The sequence below is a fragment of the Cryptotermes secundus genome, unplaced genomic scaffold, assembly GCF_002891405.2.
Source record: "Cryptotermes secundus unplaced genomic scaffold, Csec_1.0 scaffold599, whole genome shotgun sequence".
In the NCBI taxonomy this organism is placed as follows: domain Eukaryota; kingdom Metazoa; phylum Arthropoda; class Insecta; order Blattodea; family Kalotermitidae; genus Cryptotermes; species Cryptotermes secundus.
The window spans coordinates 906,956-923,100 of record NW_019730109.1 but is presented as its reverse complement, the minus strand read 5'-3'; the positions used below and the strand labels follow the sequence as shown (position 1 = coordinate 923,100).

The following is a 16,145-nucleotide window of genomic DNA, read 5'->3' as shown; positions in this document are numbered from 1 at the left end:
TTAATTCAAATATTCTTACAAAAACCTACAGAAAACAATCTGTATATATAAAATATTTGTGTGACACACTCCCCAACCTGAATGGTCTGAAAAAGGAGATGCCTTAGTGCCAATACTTGTAAACCTTACTTTATAACATATGATTTGGACGGTACAATAAAATACTAGCACTCAACGCAATATCTGGGCTACAGGTTTATGATGTTACTCTATCTGCTTAAGATTATAAAAACCACAAAGAAGACAGAAACACTATTAGAAGCCAATAAAGTAAATCTCAAAATACAGAAAAAGTAAGCATATATTTTTGTCTTGGCCCAAGAATTTGGGCAAAATTATGAAGGACATACAATAAATCCTTTGGAAACACGACAAATTCAAGTATATTCCTGAACAACAAAAACAAATCAAAATAACATTCTCAAAAAATCAAGTGCCTGAGATCTGAGGTTCTCAATACCATGAATGGTAAGACTGCAGTCTTATGCCAAGTAGTCTAGTAGGTGGACAGTAATGTTACAGAGGAACAAACTTCCATCTTCAGGTCTTAGTCTACAATCCTCTAAAACAATGGCGATCATTTACAACAACTATATGGCAGTGGCTCTTAGATGACTCTCTCTCTCTCTCTCTCTCTCTTTTCCGTTGCTCCCACTCTGGAGCACGGGGCATCTGTGAAACACTTTGTTTCACTTCAGTTTCCTAATCCTAAGACAGTCAGTAGTCATCCTCGGACAGGAGATCAGCCTGTCACAAGGCTGCTACCTGCACAAACACAAAATAAATGCAGAAAGACATTCATGCCTTGAATAGGATTTGAACCCATGATCCAAATGTTCGAGGGAGCAGATCATGCCTTAGACTGCATGGCCACTGTGAACAGCTCTCAAAAGACTACAGTCTTAAATTATGTTCAGATTACATTTCAAAAATGTTTCCTGCATTTCATTTTAGAAATTGTTATACATTTTGTGTCCCTAATTTTACTTGCTCTTTATGGAGAATCATCAGTTCTTGCAAAGGAAATGGCTGCTTTCCTCATCAGCATCACAATATATAAGTAACAAAACTTTAATAAGGAATAACATTCAAATACTGCGTTCATTGTTAATTTATGTCTGGTCATAATATACAGGGAAATCTCCCTTCTGAATTTGTCTAGGGAGCAGTGGCTTTCAACACTCAAATGAGAAAAAGCTTAAATGAAAAAAAATTTAACACTGGGATTACTGACTTGGGATCATGGAAATTCAATGTTAAATGAGGGAAAGCCCAAAGTTAAAGGCATTAAAGGAAGGCTCCACTGTATTTGGTTCCTTGGTAAAAATGCATTCCAATATACAGATCTCAGTTTTTTGGCATTAGGACTACAATGAATACTGTTACCACCATTCACATGAAACATTATAAGCAGTGGCACTTTACTTTGTTAACACATGGCATTGCTAGTGGGGTGGTATTAAGTCCCTTGTACTGTGGCCACTTCTGGCCTATTGTACCAGCCCCAGATGATAGGTAAGGGTGATTGTGGAGCAATTGGTGGAATGAAGATTGGCAGGGGAAACCGAAGTACTCGGAGAAAACCTGCCCCAGCACGACTTTGTCCACCACAAATCCCACTTGACCAGACCTGGGATCAAACCCGGGCCACCGCAGTGGGAAGCCAGCGACTAACCCCTTGAGCTATGGCGCAACCTGCCTGACGCATGGTATAGTAATTACTTAACATACCCACAGACGTGATTTGGCAGTGAAAGAAAGATAATATATACGAGTATAATGATAGAAATGGACAGAGAAAACATTACTTCTCAAGAAATACATACACATTACTAACCTTACCACTGAACTGGAATTTATCCAAAGGAAAATGTACAATATGTATTAAATTTCATGTAAGGAACATTATATGCTAAATTTCATACTTATTTAGTCTGCATTACAAAACAGAACCCTGACACAATACAAAAAGAATACTGCCAAGGAAGTTACATTTTTTATATATGGTGTATCAGATTGAACCCCGTCTTTCACTGTAACTAGAAAACACAGATTGGATTTGTCTGAAAACAAAGTACTGAGAAAGATATATGAACCTAAAAGAGATGATAGATAAATGATTGGATGAAAGTACATAATGAATAGCTTCATAATTTGCAGGACAAAATATGTTGTACACACAAAGGGGTATGAAATATACAGACATTCACAAGAACATACTAGTATTAAACTTGAAAATACAGAAATAAGATTAGAAGGACTCTGTTCTGTCAAGTTAGATATTTAGACAAAAATTAGCCTTACCTGGCACACTTGCGATACAGAGGAGGTGCGAACTGCACACACTGAACGACTCCAAGATGTCTGCTGGATTGTTGGCATCAATAACAGTCACTTTGCTTGCTGCATGAGTACTTGTACAAATCCACACTAGACTGGAGAGCTGTGTTTCCAGTTCCTGGCTTTCACGACTCTCTTTCTCACCTTTCTGGAACAATTATATCGCTTTAATGAAACATGTTCTTATATTCATGTAACTTACAATGATGTAATCCTCTATGTTGTGCCCCCTTGAAGGTTCCTCTTACATGAAGTTAATGTGGAAGGTTTTCTTGGACCTGATTTAAACATATCTATTATCTGTGGAGTTATCTCAAAGTGTCAAACACATTTCATTATACAGAATGTAGTCTTTGGGGTTACAAAACCATGTAGTATCAGAGGTGGTTACAAACATTTTCAGGAAGCTGTCTCATTCATCTTCCATCCAGATAATGGAGGCAGTTTGTTCTCTTGAAGTGGTGGTAACCACCTATGCAACTACACACCATATCACAGAAGGCCAGAAACTTCATTTTCACCACAGCAAAAAAGCTTCCTTAATGTTCACAGTTGGGATATAGCATGGCTGACTTGTCACTTATTAAGAATGAAGTTCTCCCAGTGGTGAGTATGAAGAGTTCTGTCTTCTGAGACATAAAGCTGTACAGTCTACGTAAAGTAAACTGACATTTTGAACAAATATGTTGCCTACATCTTCACGGTTGAAGACGAAGCAAAATAAGAAACCAGCATGAAGCATACAGTGATACTGGGTTTTCGGACTTTGTCCATCGTCCGGATTCTAAATAACTAAGAAAAAAAAAAGGCACATTTCGGAAACTGGATCTATTTCCATCCTCAGGTGAGGGAAGACACCTAATCTGTTGGGTCCCTTAGAACGAGCTAGCCAACAGTGTAGGTGTCTTCCCTCATCTGAGGACGGAAACAGATCCAGTTTCCGAAATGTTGTGTTTTTTTCTTAGTTATTTAGAGTCTGAACGATGGATAAAACCCAAAAACCCAGTATCTCTGTGTGTTATACACCATCGTCAGAACCCTATAGTATCTATCAGCATGAAGCATGCTTTGCTTGCTGCCTGCTTTATGTTGGTTTCTTGTTTGGCTTCCTCTTTGACCCTGAATATGGAGGCTACATATTTCTCCAAATGTCAGTTGACTTACATGGCAGTATATCATGGGAGACAGAACTCTTCAACTTGTAATTTGATTTAAAACTTGTGAATATTTTCTGTGTTCATCATTAATCCTTACATAGCTGGTGACCTGGAAGAAGTTATACAAAATAAATCTCTTAAATCTCAGGTAAATTTTGCATTCAATAATCCAGAATTTCAAATTCTAAATTCAACAAGTTATTTGATAAAAAGGAAGGCATAACATTCACTGTAAAGTGCTAATTACCTATGTTTAATACAAAATTAATGAGATCTGAATTTACTGTTTTTATTTTATGCAAAGCTTAAATGGTTTAAGAAATAAAATCTACAATGTACATTTATAGATGAAGTCACTTTGTCACATTACATGTCAAAATGCCCAGGTGACAAGACTACTTTGTACACAAAACTACCACATCTCAGTGTTTTTCACATTTGAAGAAATAAATTATTCTGCAGATTAATGGCACTGCTTTAACCACAGAAGTTATATGCAATAAAGTGCCTAATGAAAATGTATGAGAAAGGAGAAAGGTGTAAGGAGGCAGTTATAATCTATTTTCCAGCACTTGTCTGTGAGTTTCAAACCAGCTACAGCCTAAATATAAGTCTAAGAGTATTATTATTATACCAGCCTGCTCAGAGATTCAAGAGATGGTAAAATAAAGCAGTCATAGAAATAAAATTGTGATAATATAGAGTCTGGTAACTGGCTGTCATGATTTTGAGGAACATACTGCCTCCATTTTCAGAGTGAGTGCAGTAAAGTACAGCTAAAGCAAATACCTTCAGTTCTCTGTCCAACTTGTCCACCTCAGTGCAAGTCGTCTTCTCTGGCATTTCTCCTTCACCCTTTTCCTCACCCTCAGATCGACTTGTGGTATAGAACACACTTGCACCCACAATACTACCACCATCATGTGTACGACCCCCTTGTAGGTTCACCCCTGCTGCACACCATATCTGAAATTCAAAATTAGCATATATGTGGGTAAGTAAGTCATGGCTACATAATTTTTCCGAAATTTTGAAAGCTCCAACTAGAATTTCCAAATTTGCGGCTGAGAGACAGCAACGTCTGATTTCTAATGATGCCACTAGATGATGCGGAAGGCCAAAGACAATGAAGCGAGTCCAGTGCGAAGTCAGTGTGATCATAACCTTCATCGAGAATGAACGTTAGCCAGCTGGAACAGAGTTGTTACGTGAAAATAGCAGTGCTTCGTGGCAGAAATGCGACTGAATGTCACTCAGAGCTTGTGGAATCTCTGGGTGACTGTGCTCTACCATACAGAACTGTTGCAAGGTGGATAGAAGCATTCCAACATGGAAGAGAAGCAAGTGCCGACTTGCAATGTAGTGGACGCCCTGTGTCTGTTCGTACTGACGTTTCTCGTGCCGTGATCGCCCAGTGCATGGAGGAAGATAGGCGCTTGTCTCTGAAGGAGTTGGAGAGACATACAGGGATTGATCAGGCAACTGTGCATTGAATTTTACGAAAAGACCTACACATGCGCAAGATTGCTACGAAGTGGGTGACACATGAATTAAACAAGGTTCAAAAGTGGACACATTATGAAGCAAGTCGTGTGAACCTCGAACAATATGAAATTGAAGGTGACAATTTCTTGAATCAGATAATTTCCATCGATGAAACATGGGCTAGGGAGTATGAACCTGAGCTTAAACGGCAGTCCGCTGAGTGGCGACATCCAGAGTCGCCACGAAGGCACAAGTTTCGTCAAAACCCATCCCCTTTTAAGTTAATGGTCATTTTAGCATATGATGTCCAGGGAGTTATTCTGTGTCATTTTGTTCCACATGGTCAAACTGTCAATGCAGTGTATTATGAGTCCCTTCTGCAGAATAACTTATGTCGTGCAATTAGGAATAAACGTCCTGAACTGCTTAACAATGCCACTGTCCTTCACGACAATGCAACCACCCACACAGCAAACAGTGTCAAGAACCGTTTACGACATTGGGGATGGGAAGTACTACAACATCCTCCATGTTCACCCGACTCTTTGCCATGTGACTATGACTTAATACCCAAATTGAAACAGCCATTGCGAGGGAAATGCTTTCATACATGAGAGGACATTTCCAACGCAGTTCGGCGTGAGATGACAAGATTTGGAGATGGTGAAGCTGATGGTATTCGCCGTCTTCCTCATCACTGGCAGCAAGTACTTGAAACACTTGGAGACTATTTTGAAGGTTGCTACTCATAATGTAAGAATTCAGATTTAACTCAAATTGAATTTTTTATTTCTTAATCACAATTGAATTTTTCGAGGATTAAAGAATAAAAAAAAACAGTCATTCTGTAATGTGCAATTTTTCTTGCCTACTATACCTACGCCCCTTCACATCTACCTGATCTGACTAAGCCAGTCGGAGGGGTATATCATGCCCTTTCATAAGTATATTTTGAACTTTCTTCACTGTAATGTGTTTGCCCCCAAAAAATTAGTTGCCATGACTTTTGAAGTAACCCATGTATTTCAAAGAACTTTGCTCTCACAAAATCAACACCATTGCATGCAGAACTCCCTTGCAAGTTCACTACAGCTGCACCACCATATCTGCAGACACATACAAAGCCTTTGGAAACTACAGCAGACACTGTCCAGCTCTGAGATTTTAACACACTGTGAACTGGAAGGTCACCTGGTTGTCAATCCAAACTTCTGTTCCTCACCACTTTTCAAGAGAAGCAACAGGGGGGGAAAAAAGAGGGGGGGGGAAGAAAAGTAACTCCTACAGTAATTCACACATCTGAATGATTTAAGAATGAAGTGTAAAGGAATACAAGAATATAAACAAAACATATGCTGGTATTTATATTTGCTTATAAAGTGCTCATCACCAATGTGTCATCACTATTACTGAAACATACTCTATCTTTTCTTGCCATTATGTACATCAAAATGATGCTGACAACTTGGTAATGATTGAGCAAGAGGCAAGAATTTGGCTAGCTGAGAGCAACTATTAGCATCTTAAGAATTATGCTCCATGGAGTTAGTTAATAAGAACAATCAGAAGAAAGTTGAAATTATTTATTTATGCAGTAAATTTCTAAGAAATAAAAACACCCAAAAGAAAATTACAGAGTAAACCTAAACCACTGGAAAATCTGAGTACTGTGCTGGAGACACCATTTACAATGAATAGGGTAAAAGAAAGAGCATGAGTCATGTTATACAGGGCATAATATTTGTATTTTTTGACATATACAGCAGGAACTTGTATACAGACTGAGAGAGATGAAGTTTGCATATGGCATTAAGAAGTAGTCAACAAGGGTTAAAATTAAGGATGTGTGAACTTAGACATACTTAAATTCAAATTTCACCAGAAATATAATATTAAACTATGGAGCACACTTAATGTTTTACTCCTTCTTAATCTATGAAATATTAAATTAAAAATGAATACTATACTGCAGTTTGTACAAGTTTCATTATGATTAGTTCAGGCAGTCAAATAATATTGTTAAGTAATAATGCCACAATATCAAGGCCATTACTTCAACAATTTCAGAGGCTGCATTGCTGAAGGGGATTTATGAATTACGCTCTTGATGGCCTTAGGTGGCACGATAGGCATACAGGGCTTCTTGAAGATCAGTGCAGGCATTCAAAAGTTGTGGGGGGGGGACATACATACAGATGCATACACATACACAGACTGTAGGTTGTCTTACAAGCCTACATTTATTTTTTAAAAATAAGGAAAGTGAGCTAAAAATAAGTACTTCTTCAAAAACAGAAACCAGGTACATGTAACACTTTCCTGCAGCATCATAGGATGAATTTGTTTTGGCAGTAGATTCAATATTTTGTGGCCAAACTTGAAAATTCAAACTCTCAAACTCAACCAAAACAAACTTGTTTAAGGTTCACGCACAGTTAACTTTTCAAACTGTTCACTTATCCCAAGTTACAATGTGAAACCAGTAAAGTTAGTAAAGGTCTCCCTGTAACAGGCCATGGAGGCCCATAGGGTAGTGAGATGTTGAGGTTCCCACATTGTCTAGACAATCGGCTCATAGATGGTGGTAAGGTTGTCAGCTTTACGTGTCGGCCTCCCTTTACCCCCAAGAACATTCCAAGAATATTCCTGGTACTCATTTCTGTTAGAGGCCGAGGCGACCCCAGGGCCATAGTGCGGCTGGAATGATTAGGGAAAATGAAAAAATCCAATGACCTCATCAGGATTCGATCCCGCGACCTTCTCGCTTGGAGCACGGTGCCTCAACCAACTACGCTAGAAACTAGTACACTATGCAAAATATGTAAATAACTGACTAGATGGTGATATAGAGGCAGGAAAAACACATAAAATGTAGCAGGGGAAAAAGTGGACACATACAGGAGCTCTGACAGTGGAGTGAAGAATGGAAAAGCTTTTGCAATGACAGAACATATACTGATGGTATTTACTTTCATGCCTGGCTCCTTTTCTGCCAAAGGGCGGCAGTACACAGGTACTGGCACTGGAACCTGGCTTGTGCTTGCAGTGAGTTGTCGGCTTGCGTTGGTTCCCTGTGCAACTGGACCTGCAGTCCCAGGCACCTTGGCAGGCAAACTCCATCCGTATGCCTGCAAACGTCCATCATCCTTGCGGACATGGGCTCTAACCTGTCGATACTGTTCTCGTCTCTCAGTTGCACGGCGAGCAGCAAGCTTCTCTGATGATCTGGTATCCACAGGGAATAAAATGCACACTTCAGAGTGCCACATCGTTTTTTTTTTTTTCACAGGCTACTTATTAATGCTTTTCAATACCAAGACTATGTAGTGTGCGATGATATGGTGTTAGATGAATAATGAGTTGGAAAGGATTTGGAAGGAAGTGATCATGGCCTAATCAAGGTACTATCCTGGAATGTCTGGAGAGACTGAGGAAAACAATGCAAATTCTCGATCATGATAGCTAGCGTCTCAGTCAAGATTCAAACCAAGCTCCTCCTAAATACAAGTTTAGAGCATTACCTCTGGACCAACACATTGTGTCACCCACATCAGTTTCAACTGGATGCTGCTCAAGATGGCATTACCATTTACTGCCTAAGATATGAAATACAAAGTTATAAGCTTTATACAATACCTCAGTTTCATAGAAGACCAGTTATAAAGCTGTTTGCTACTGTAGGCACAAGAACCTAGCACTGGTCTCTATCTCAAACCAAATAAATCCATCATAAGACCCTACTTTTAGGATCAATTTTAATATTATCCTTCCCGTTATGTCTACTTCTCTCAAACTCCCCTTTTCATTCAGTGTGTATGTGGATGTGTGAGGACTTAATAGCATGCCAACATTGTAGGCTATGTGGGCCTGTTTATAATTCAAGTTATAAATCCTTTACTAATATGGAGAAAATTAAATAAAGGTCAGACTGTAATTGGAACGATCAGCAAGACTGAGATAAACTGAGAAACTGCATAAACATAGCTAGAACATTAAAAAGACAAATCCTTAGCAGGGCAAAAGAAAGAGAGAAACCTGTATGAATAAATAGGACTTACGGATTTCTGCAGCTCACCATAAGATACAGGTAAATAAAATGGCATAAAATAATGTCAGTTACATGGACTTGACAATCATAATCTCCAAGAACATCATGAATGTGCCACAAAGATGAGATATAAGCTGACTATAGGTCCTCACAGAAGTGACTATGAAGATGAGTGTCTTTTGGAAGGTGATGTGAATTTGATTACATACTCATACACAGTCTCATACACATATATCAGACTATACGAGGTCACATTCCAGGAGCCAATATCCACAAACTCACTCATCATATTGTGGACATTTCAGTGACAAGGAAGATGGTAAAAGGTACACTTCAGAGGGTACAAGAGGAGCTGGATCTCTGAGCAATAAATGTTAGTGTGTCAGGCAAGTGCCACATATACAGGAATGTGATCATGACTTCCTCCCTCTTCACAGAGCAAGAGGAGGAGTGGCGAACTTGCACGAATGGTTTCACCTCTTGAAATCTGCTATCTTGTGCCTGGATCGATTCATCTTGCCATGAGAATATAACAACATGAAGAAGAGAGGCACAACCTTCACCACACCCAGATCTCAACAACTGGACTGTCTCGTGTTTATACACGAAGATTCTCCAAGGCACTTAACGATTCTATGCACAGGAGGTAATGCTGCAGAGACTGATACAAAAGGAAAATGAGAACATGGATATATGGCACAAAGTTTTATCACACAAATACTGGCCTTCAGAGACAAAAGGCACGATTCATTCCAACACGGAAAAAATGACTTTTCAGTACAAACATCTGCGCAGTCTGGATAAGGAGAAAGGAGTTCCACAGAATACTGGCAATAGGTAAGGTAAGATGTTCTCACATGCCGGGCAGGTCCAAGATAGCATGTCTGATGTGTCACATGCCAACATGAAATTACATACATTTATTATTTTCTCTTTTCTCTGAACAAACAGAATAAGAGAATATGGGTGTCATCCTTTCTGAACACCTATATTAATTTTCTGATTCTCAGTAAATACATGTATGGAGAGTGTGTAATACGGAATACCTGTATTCTTCTGTCAACAATGAACATATAGATACATTTGTTTTAATACAATTGCATTATTTTTGTGATTCTTGGAAAACAGAAGCATTTGCTCTTCTGTTGGTACCTAAATTTCTTTAAATTTACTTTCTTTAAATAGCTGAAGCAACAGGTCGTAAAAGATTTAAAGAATTCAAATTCTTGCAGTTCAGAATATTAATATACTGACCTATTCAGTTTAAGCCACAATCAGGGTAGAGGTTACACAGACTGACTGTGATATTTGCAAAATTCACTTTATAATCACCAACTAATACAACAGTTTCAACTTATTCAGTGTAACAAATACGAGGGCTATTCAGAAAGTACCTCTGGTGAGCTGTTAACAAAACAAGCAATGAGAAAAAAAATTGTATTATATGCAAGAAATATGTACATACTTAAGATATTTCTAAACGTAGTCACCACTGGAACAGGGGCACCTGTCATATAGGGAAATCAGTTTCTGTAGGCGTGTCAAAGCAGTCTGCCACCTGTGAGCTGAGCCACATTTTGACACCTTCCATTAACCCCTCATTACTGTTGAAGTGCTGTGATCCCAACCAGTTCTTCAGGTAGATAAACAGGTGGCAGTCATTTGGAGTGAGATCAGGTCTGTATGGAGGGTGGTCAAACAACTCCCAGTTGAAATGCTCCAGTCATGCTCAAATGTGAGAAACTGTATGCAAACATGCATTGTCATGAAGGAGCACTACACTGATGTCAGCATTCCACGCCTTTAGTTCTGAATGGTTAACCATATGCAATTTTGTTAGTGTTTCAAGATACAAAACATGGCTGAACTCAGAGGAAGCAGGCTTCTTTGACACAGGCATACAAAAACTTCTTCCTCGATATGACAAGTGCCTAATTCTGGTGGTGACTACAATGAGAAGTAGCTTAAGTATATACATACTTTTTTTGTATATAATAACATTTGTTTCTCCCCATTACTTGTTTTTTTAACAGCTCACCAAAAGTTACTTTCAGAATAACCCTTGTATCATGCGTATCATGTACATATCTAGAATATGGAGGATACCCAATGCTCACAGTTCGCCATCCATGAAGTCAAAACCACGTTTTCGATCATTGAGAGAGCGTTTCCTCATCGTGTCAAGTGCTGGGCTCACAAGATGTGTAGGTGCATTGTAGCGCACATTAACATGAGGTAGGGGCTTGCGTTGCGGTCGTTCACTTGTGCTGAACAGGTTGCTGAAACTGGAAACAAACAAAACCTTCACTTATAGGTGCTATCGAAAAGCTCCCAGACTGTTACAGCTGTAACTGCTTCAGTGACAGAAGATGAAAGGGGAAGCCAAGGCCACAATTCTGCAAACCTAGTGCATCAGCCTGCCATGTGACACCACACTGTGAACATGCACTGTTCTTACATAAGTGCTTCTTCGACTGTCTTTCGTTTTGTCTGTGATGGATGGCAAAATCAAGCAATGTGTCTGCATCAAGTTTCGCATGAAGCTCAGTAAATGCACTACCGAAACCGTTGAAATGCTCTGTGAGACTTTTGGAGAACATTCTTTATGTTGGAGAGCGGTTTTTGAATGGTATTCATGTTTCAAGGCCAGTCGAGTGTCATTTGAAGATGATGAACATTCAGGGTGACCAAGAACAACAGAAAATGTTGAAAAAAATTCGAGAACTCGTCCACAAATACCACTGCCAAACAAGCCATGAGCTCACAGACACCTCTGGGATCAGTTATGGAGTTTGCCAGGAGATCTTAACAGAAAATCTGAACATGTGCCACACTGCCACAAAGTCTGTTCCCAGACTCCTGACAAATGATCAAAAGTAGCAGCGCGTGAGCAAGTGCCTTGAGCTACGAGAGAAGGCTAATGAGGACCCAACTTTTATCTCTAGGATTATAACAGGTGATGAAAGTTGGATTTATTCATACCGTTATGATCCAGAAACAAAGCAACAGTCATCACAGTGAAATGGTTCACAATCAGCAAGAGCAGAAAAGGTACAGCATGTCTGGAGTTCAATAAAGAATATGCTCATTGATTTTTTTTTCTATGTGAAGGGTACTGTTGACCATGAATCTGTTTCTCCTAACACTATGCTCAACTCTAACTTTTACTTATGTTTTGAAACACTTGAGAGAGAGAATGTGCAATGATAAAACAGGAACTTTGGCACAATCACAATTGGCTCCTTCATCACATCTACATGCCTGCCCACGTCCTTGAAAACAACAGACTTTGTTGACTAAGATCAACATGGTTATCATTCCCCATCCTCCCTGTTCGCCAGACTTAGTCCCCTGATTTTTTTTTTGTTTCCCAAATTGAAAATGAAACTGAAGGGACAACGTTTTGAAACGGTGTCTGACATCCAAAGGGAACCGCAAGCGGTACTTAACTGCATTAATGAAAATGACTTCCACAGTGCTTTTGAAGAGTGGAAAAAATTATGGATTCGCTGTATATGTTTCAAATGAGACTATTTTGAAGGAGATGGCAGCCAAAATTAAGGTAAGCCAGCATTTCTTTTTTGACCTAGTCTGGGAACTTTCCAATGCACCTCAAACATGTGAACATGTCACATAAATAAATTTTTACCACAGCTATAACATTTTATTAATAAATTTATGGCAGGAAGACTGTGTGAGGGTAGGAAACCGATACATGATCTACAATAAATTTGATGGCATGAAGTTCACTAATTTCTTTGATGGATGCCAGTAGCTGCTGACTCTACAAAAAAAAAAAACAGATCTTAGACTTCGTGATAAATAATTACTGTAATAAGTTAAGCAGGAACAATGGTTAAGGCAAATTTAAGAGAAATAAAGTTTCTTCACCTTGCAAGAATTATGGTGGGCAGACTGCAGTTTCTCTGCTCATAGGAGACTTTCATATGAAACCAGTACTTCAACATTATTAGACACAGAATTTCAGGTTCTCATAGTGGCATTAAAATCACGATCTTCTGAGATGTGACGCCATGTGGTCTGGTAGACAGGTACTAACATTTTGGAGGAAAGTGATGTCTCCACATACTGCCCAAGGCAGCAGGTTCCTTTGAAATGCTGATAACTATCTAACTATACAGTATTACATTCCAGAAGACCCTAATTTTAGTATAGATAGGTTCCAAAATGAGCACACAAATGTGCAAGATAGCTGGCATGTTAACTTAAATAATGCACAATGCAGTTTGTACTACTGAGTGATGCAAATACACGGGTACTTGGTTACCTGGAAATACCGTGGCCTTTTGGGTGATGACACCATATTGACAGCTGGTAGGCAGTTACCAAGTGTTTCAGAGGAAAAGGGTAGAAATGAAGGCATTATGTCCCTCTGAAACATTGACAGCCATCTGCCAGACTACACCATGGTGGCATAACCCACAACACAACATGAGTCTTCATGTTAGGAAAACTCTTACACATGAAAAGGACACATTTTCCTACCTTGACAGAGCTATGGGAGAGGGAAAAAACCACATGTGCATGTGTATTCAGGCATGCACAAAACATCTCATAATCTTTCTCCACAAAAACATATATACACAATGCAACAGCAAGAACTGCAACAAATCTGCATAAGGTTAGGACAAGAGCCCCCATGGTAGCTCCACTGCCAGAGACCACACACTGCTGGACTGGACAATCTGTATGTTGGCATTGTGGGGTCATTGGTCATTTCAGAATAGACTATCAATAGAACAGGATGAGTAGGCTGATCAGTGCTCAGGAAACAAGTAAGAGTTGGTGTGAAGAGCGGGCTGCTGGCATTATCACCCTCATCATACTAGTTAAGAGGAATGATGACGGCCTAACTGCCAAAGACTTGATAGGGGACACTCCATGAGCAGTGATCACTGATGCTAGGGTGTACACAACCATCGCCAAGCCTGACATCACTGCAGGACTCAAGAGAGAAAGCTGAGTTGGCTGTAAATTCTTCAGATGGCGCCTGGGAAACCTCTCCCTGTCCTGAATGAGGTCCTGGTACAGCTGACTCTAAGTAGAGTGTGCTACAAATCTGGGTGTTCAACACACAGATAATAAATGAATTCATCCTAGGGCTGGACACCCTGCAAGCTTAAGATAGGGCAGTAGACTTAAAACAACTTGTGCTATGACTGGGTCAAGAACAGGTGTCATTATGGCATGCCTGACCTCCGAGGGTCATAAAAAAATCCATTGGAACACATTTTGAAGATTTATCACCAAGGACTGTACACAACCATGACATCGGTTGAAGCTTCATGGACGCTAACATCAGCATCATTAATGAGAGCAACCTCAACCATGACCAGGCGTTGGCTCATGGCACCACCCTCAGCCACTGTGAACCAGTCAGTCATGTTGGGGCACCAGTCAACAATTCAAAACCTCAAACTCAAGGGACTTGAGTGCTGCAGGTACAATATGTGGTGTTCAGCATCAGGCTTTACCTCAATGATGGAGAAAGTAATCATTGCATTCCACAATAATTTCACTATGAAGAGCAGCAGATATGGGCAAATTAATAGGGATCACTGCTGCATAAACACTGGTAACACCTGTCCAACTTATCAGCCCCCTCACAGATACCCAACAGCCAAGTAGACTCAAGCAGATGAGATGCTGAAAGACCTGAAAGGATGAGAGGTAATCAAGGAGTCACTCAGTCCTCAACTTTGCCTGTTATGCTCATCAGGAAGAAGAATTGAGACCTTTGATTCTGTGCGGACTACCAATGACTGAATGACATTAAAAAGGGCAGCTTCCTACTACAAAGGCATGACATTACCCTAGATATTCGACAGGACCAAGTGGTTCTTGACCCTCCATTTGAAGACTGGCTACTGGCAGGTTGCCCCATACTCCAGGAACAAGGAGAAGACACCATTCTATAGAGATGGGCTGTGGCAGGTCTGACTTATGAATACTGCCAGGTATAAGTTGATGAGGAGATTGCTGTCAGCTGGACTTTCCAAGAGCAGCATGATAACTTGTGAAAGGTATTCCAGTGTCTCCAAGGGACGCACCTTAAACTAATCTTTGAGAAGTGCCAACTGTACCAGGTGGTGTTGTAAAAGGGACATACTGTACTGCTGGACAGAATGACTAAGGACCCAGAAAAGGTGAAGCCTGTATGGTGAGTGGTGCCTGTCTGAAGACAGAGACTAGGTGAGGAGCTTCCTTAGTCTGTCTACTACTGGAAGTTAAAAGCTGGATTTGCAGACTCTGCAAAACTCCTGGCTCAAGCTACAGAAGCTGACTTTCCAGTGGTCTCCATAAGCAGAAGTAACATGGTCCCTCATGGAATTATGTATGGCACTCATCCCAGGATATGCATGGCAGGGTGAGAAGTTTTTCAACACAGATACAAGCAACATGGGCATTGGAGATGTGATGTTACAAATATGAAAGGGCCAGGATCATGTAATAGCTTATGAAAGCAAGACCATATCCAGGCCTGAGAGGAACTGCTGCATAGGTGACTACTGCAAATATACAGGAACACTTCCAAAGCTACCTCTGTGGACAAGAATTATACCTGTGAATAATCACTCTGTCCTGATCTGACTCCTCCTTTTTAAAGACCTGGAAGGAAAGGCAGCCAGCTGGGTCCAATGTCTCCAAGAACATAATTTTACATCAAAACATTCCCAAGGGCAGAAGCAAAACATTCCAAAGAGCAGAAGCATCCCAAAACAAATTCCCTTTCAAAAGACCCTGCCCAGAGACATACAATCACTGCCACAATGCCTGACAAGAGTTAGAGAGCCTAATGGTATGATTTATCACTGTTGCTGCTTTGCTGCTGCTGTTACAACCATGACACACTCAGGAGGAAGCAGCTGAATGACAATATGGTGTCCAATTCTATAGGAAGTGGAGGTTAGAAAGCATAGTGTGAAATGATATCACTCACTGCAGTCCTATCTACAAGAGTTACTGGGTTCAGTGGAACTCCCTAGTAGTGGAAGATCACATGCTAAAGCACTGCTGGGAGTCAGCTGATGGATAGTCTGAGGTAATCCAAATAATTCTTCCCCATAATAATGTGAAGCAAGTATGTGTATGAG

The 16,145-nt window shown here is 40.0% G+C and overlaps 1 protein-coding gene across 13 annotated transcripts in view; it reads right to left on the bottom strand.

Moving 5' to 3' along the window:
- LOC111866169 (C-Jun-amino-terminal kinase-interacting protein 4) overlaps nt 1-16,145 on the bottom strand; it is a 114,403-nt gene that overhangs the window by 57,671 nt on the left and 40,587 nt on the right. For all 13 annotated transcript variants that reach the window (XM_023854838.2, XM_023854840.2, XM_023854842.2 and 10 more), the window contains 4 exons: nt 11,148-11,315; nt 7,952-8,207; nt 4,287-4,463; nt 2,305-2,488 (listed from right to left, as the gene is read on the bottom strand). In XM_023854838.2, coding sequence (XP_023710606.1) covers nt 2,305-2,488; nt 4,287-4,463; nt 7,952-8,207; nt 11,148-11,315 — 785 coding nt within the window. The remainder of the gene's footprint in view (nt 1-2,304; nt 2,489-4,286; nt 4,464-7,951; nt 8,208-11,147; nt 11,316-16,145) is intronic.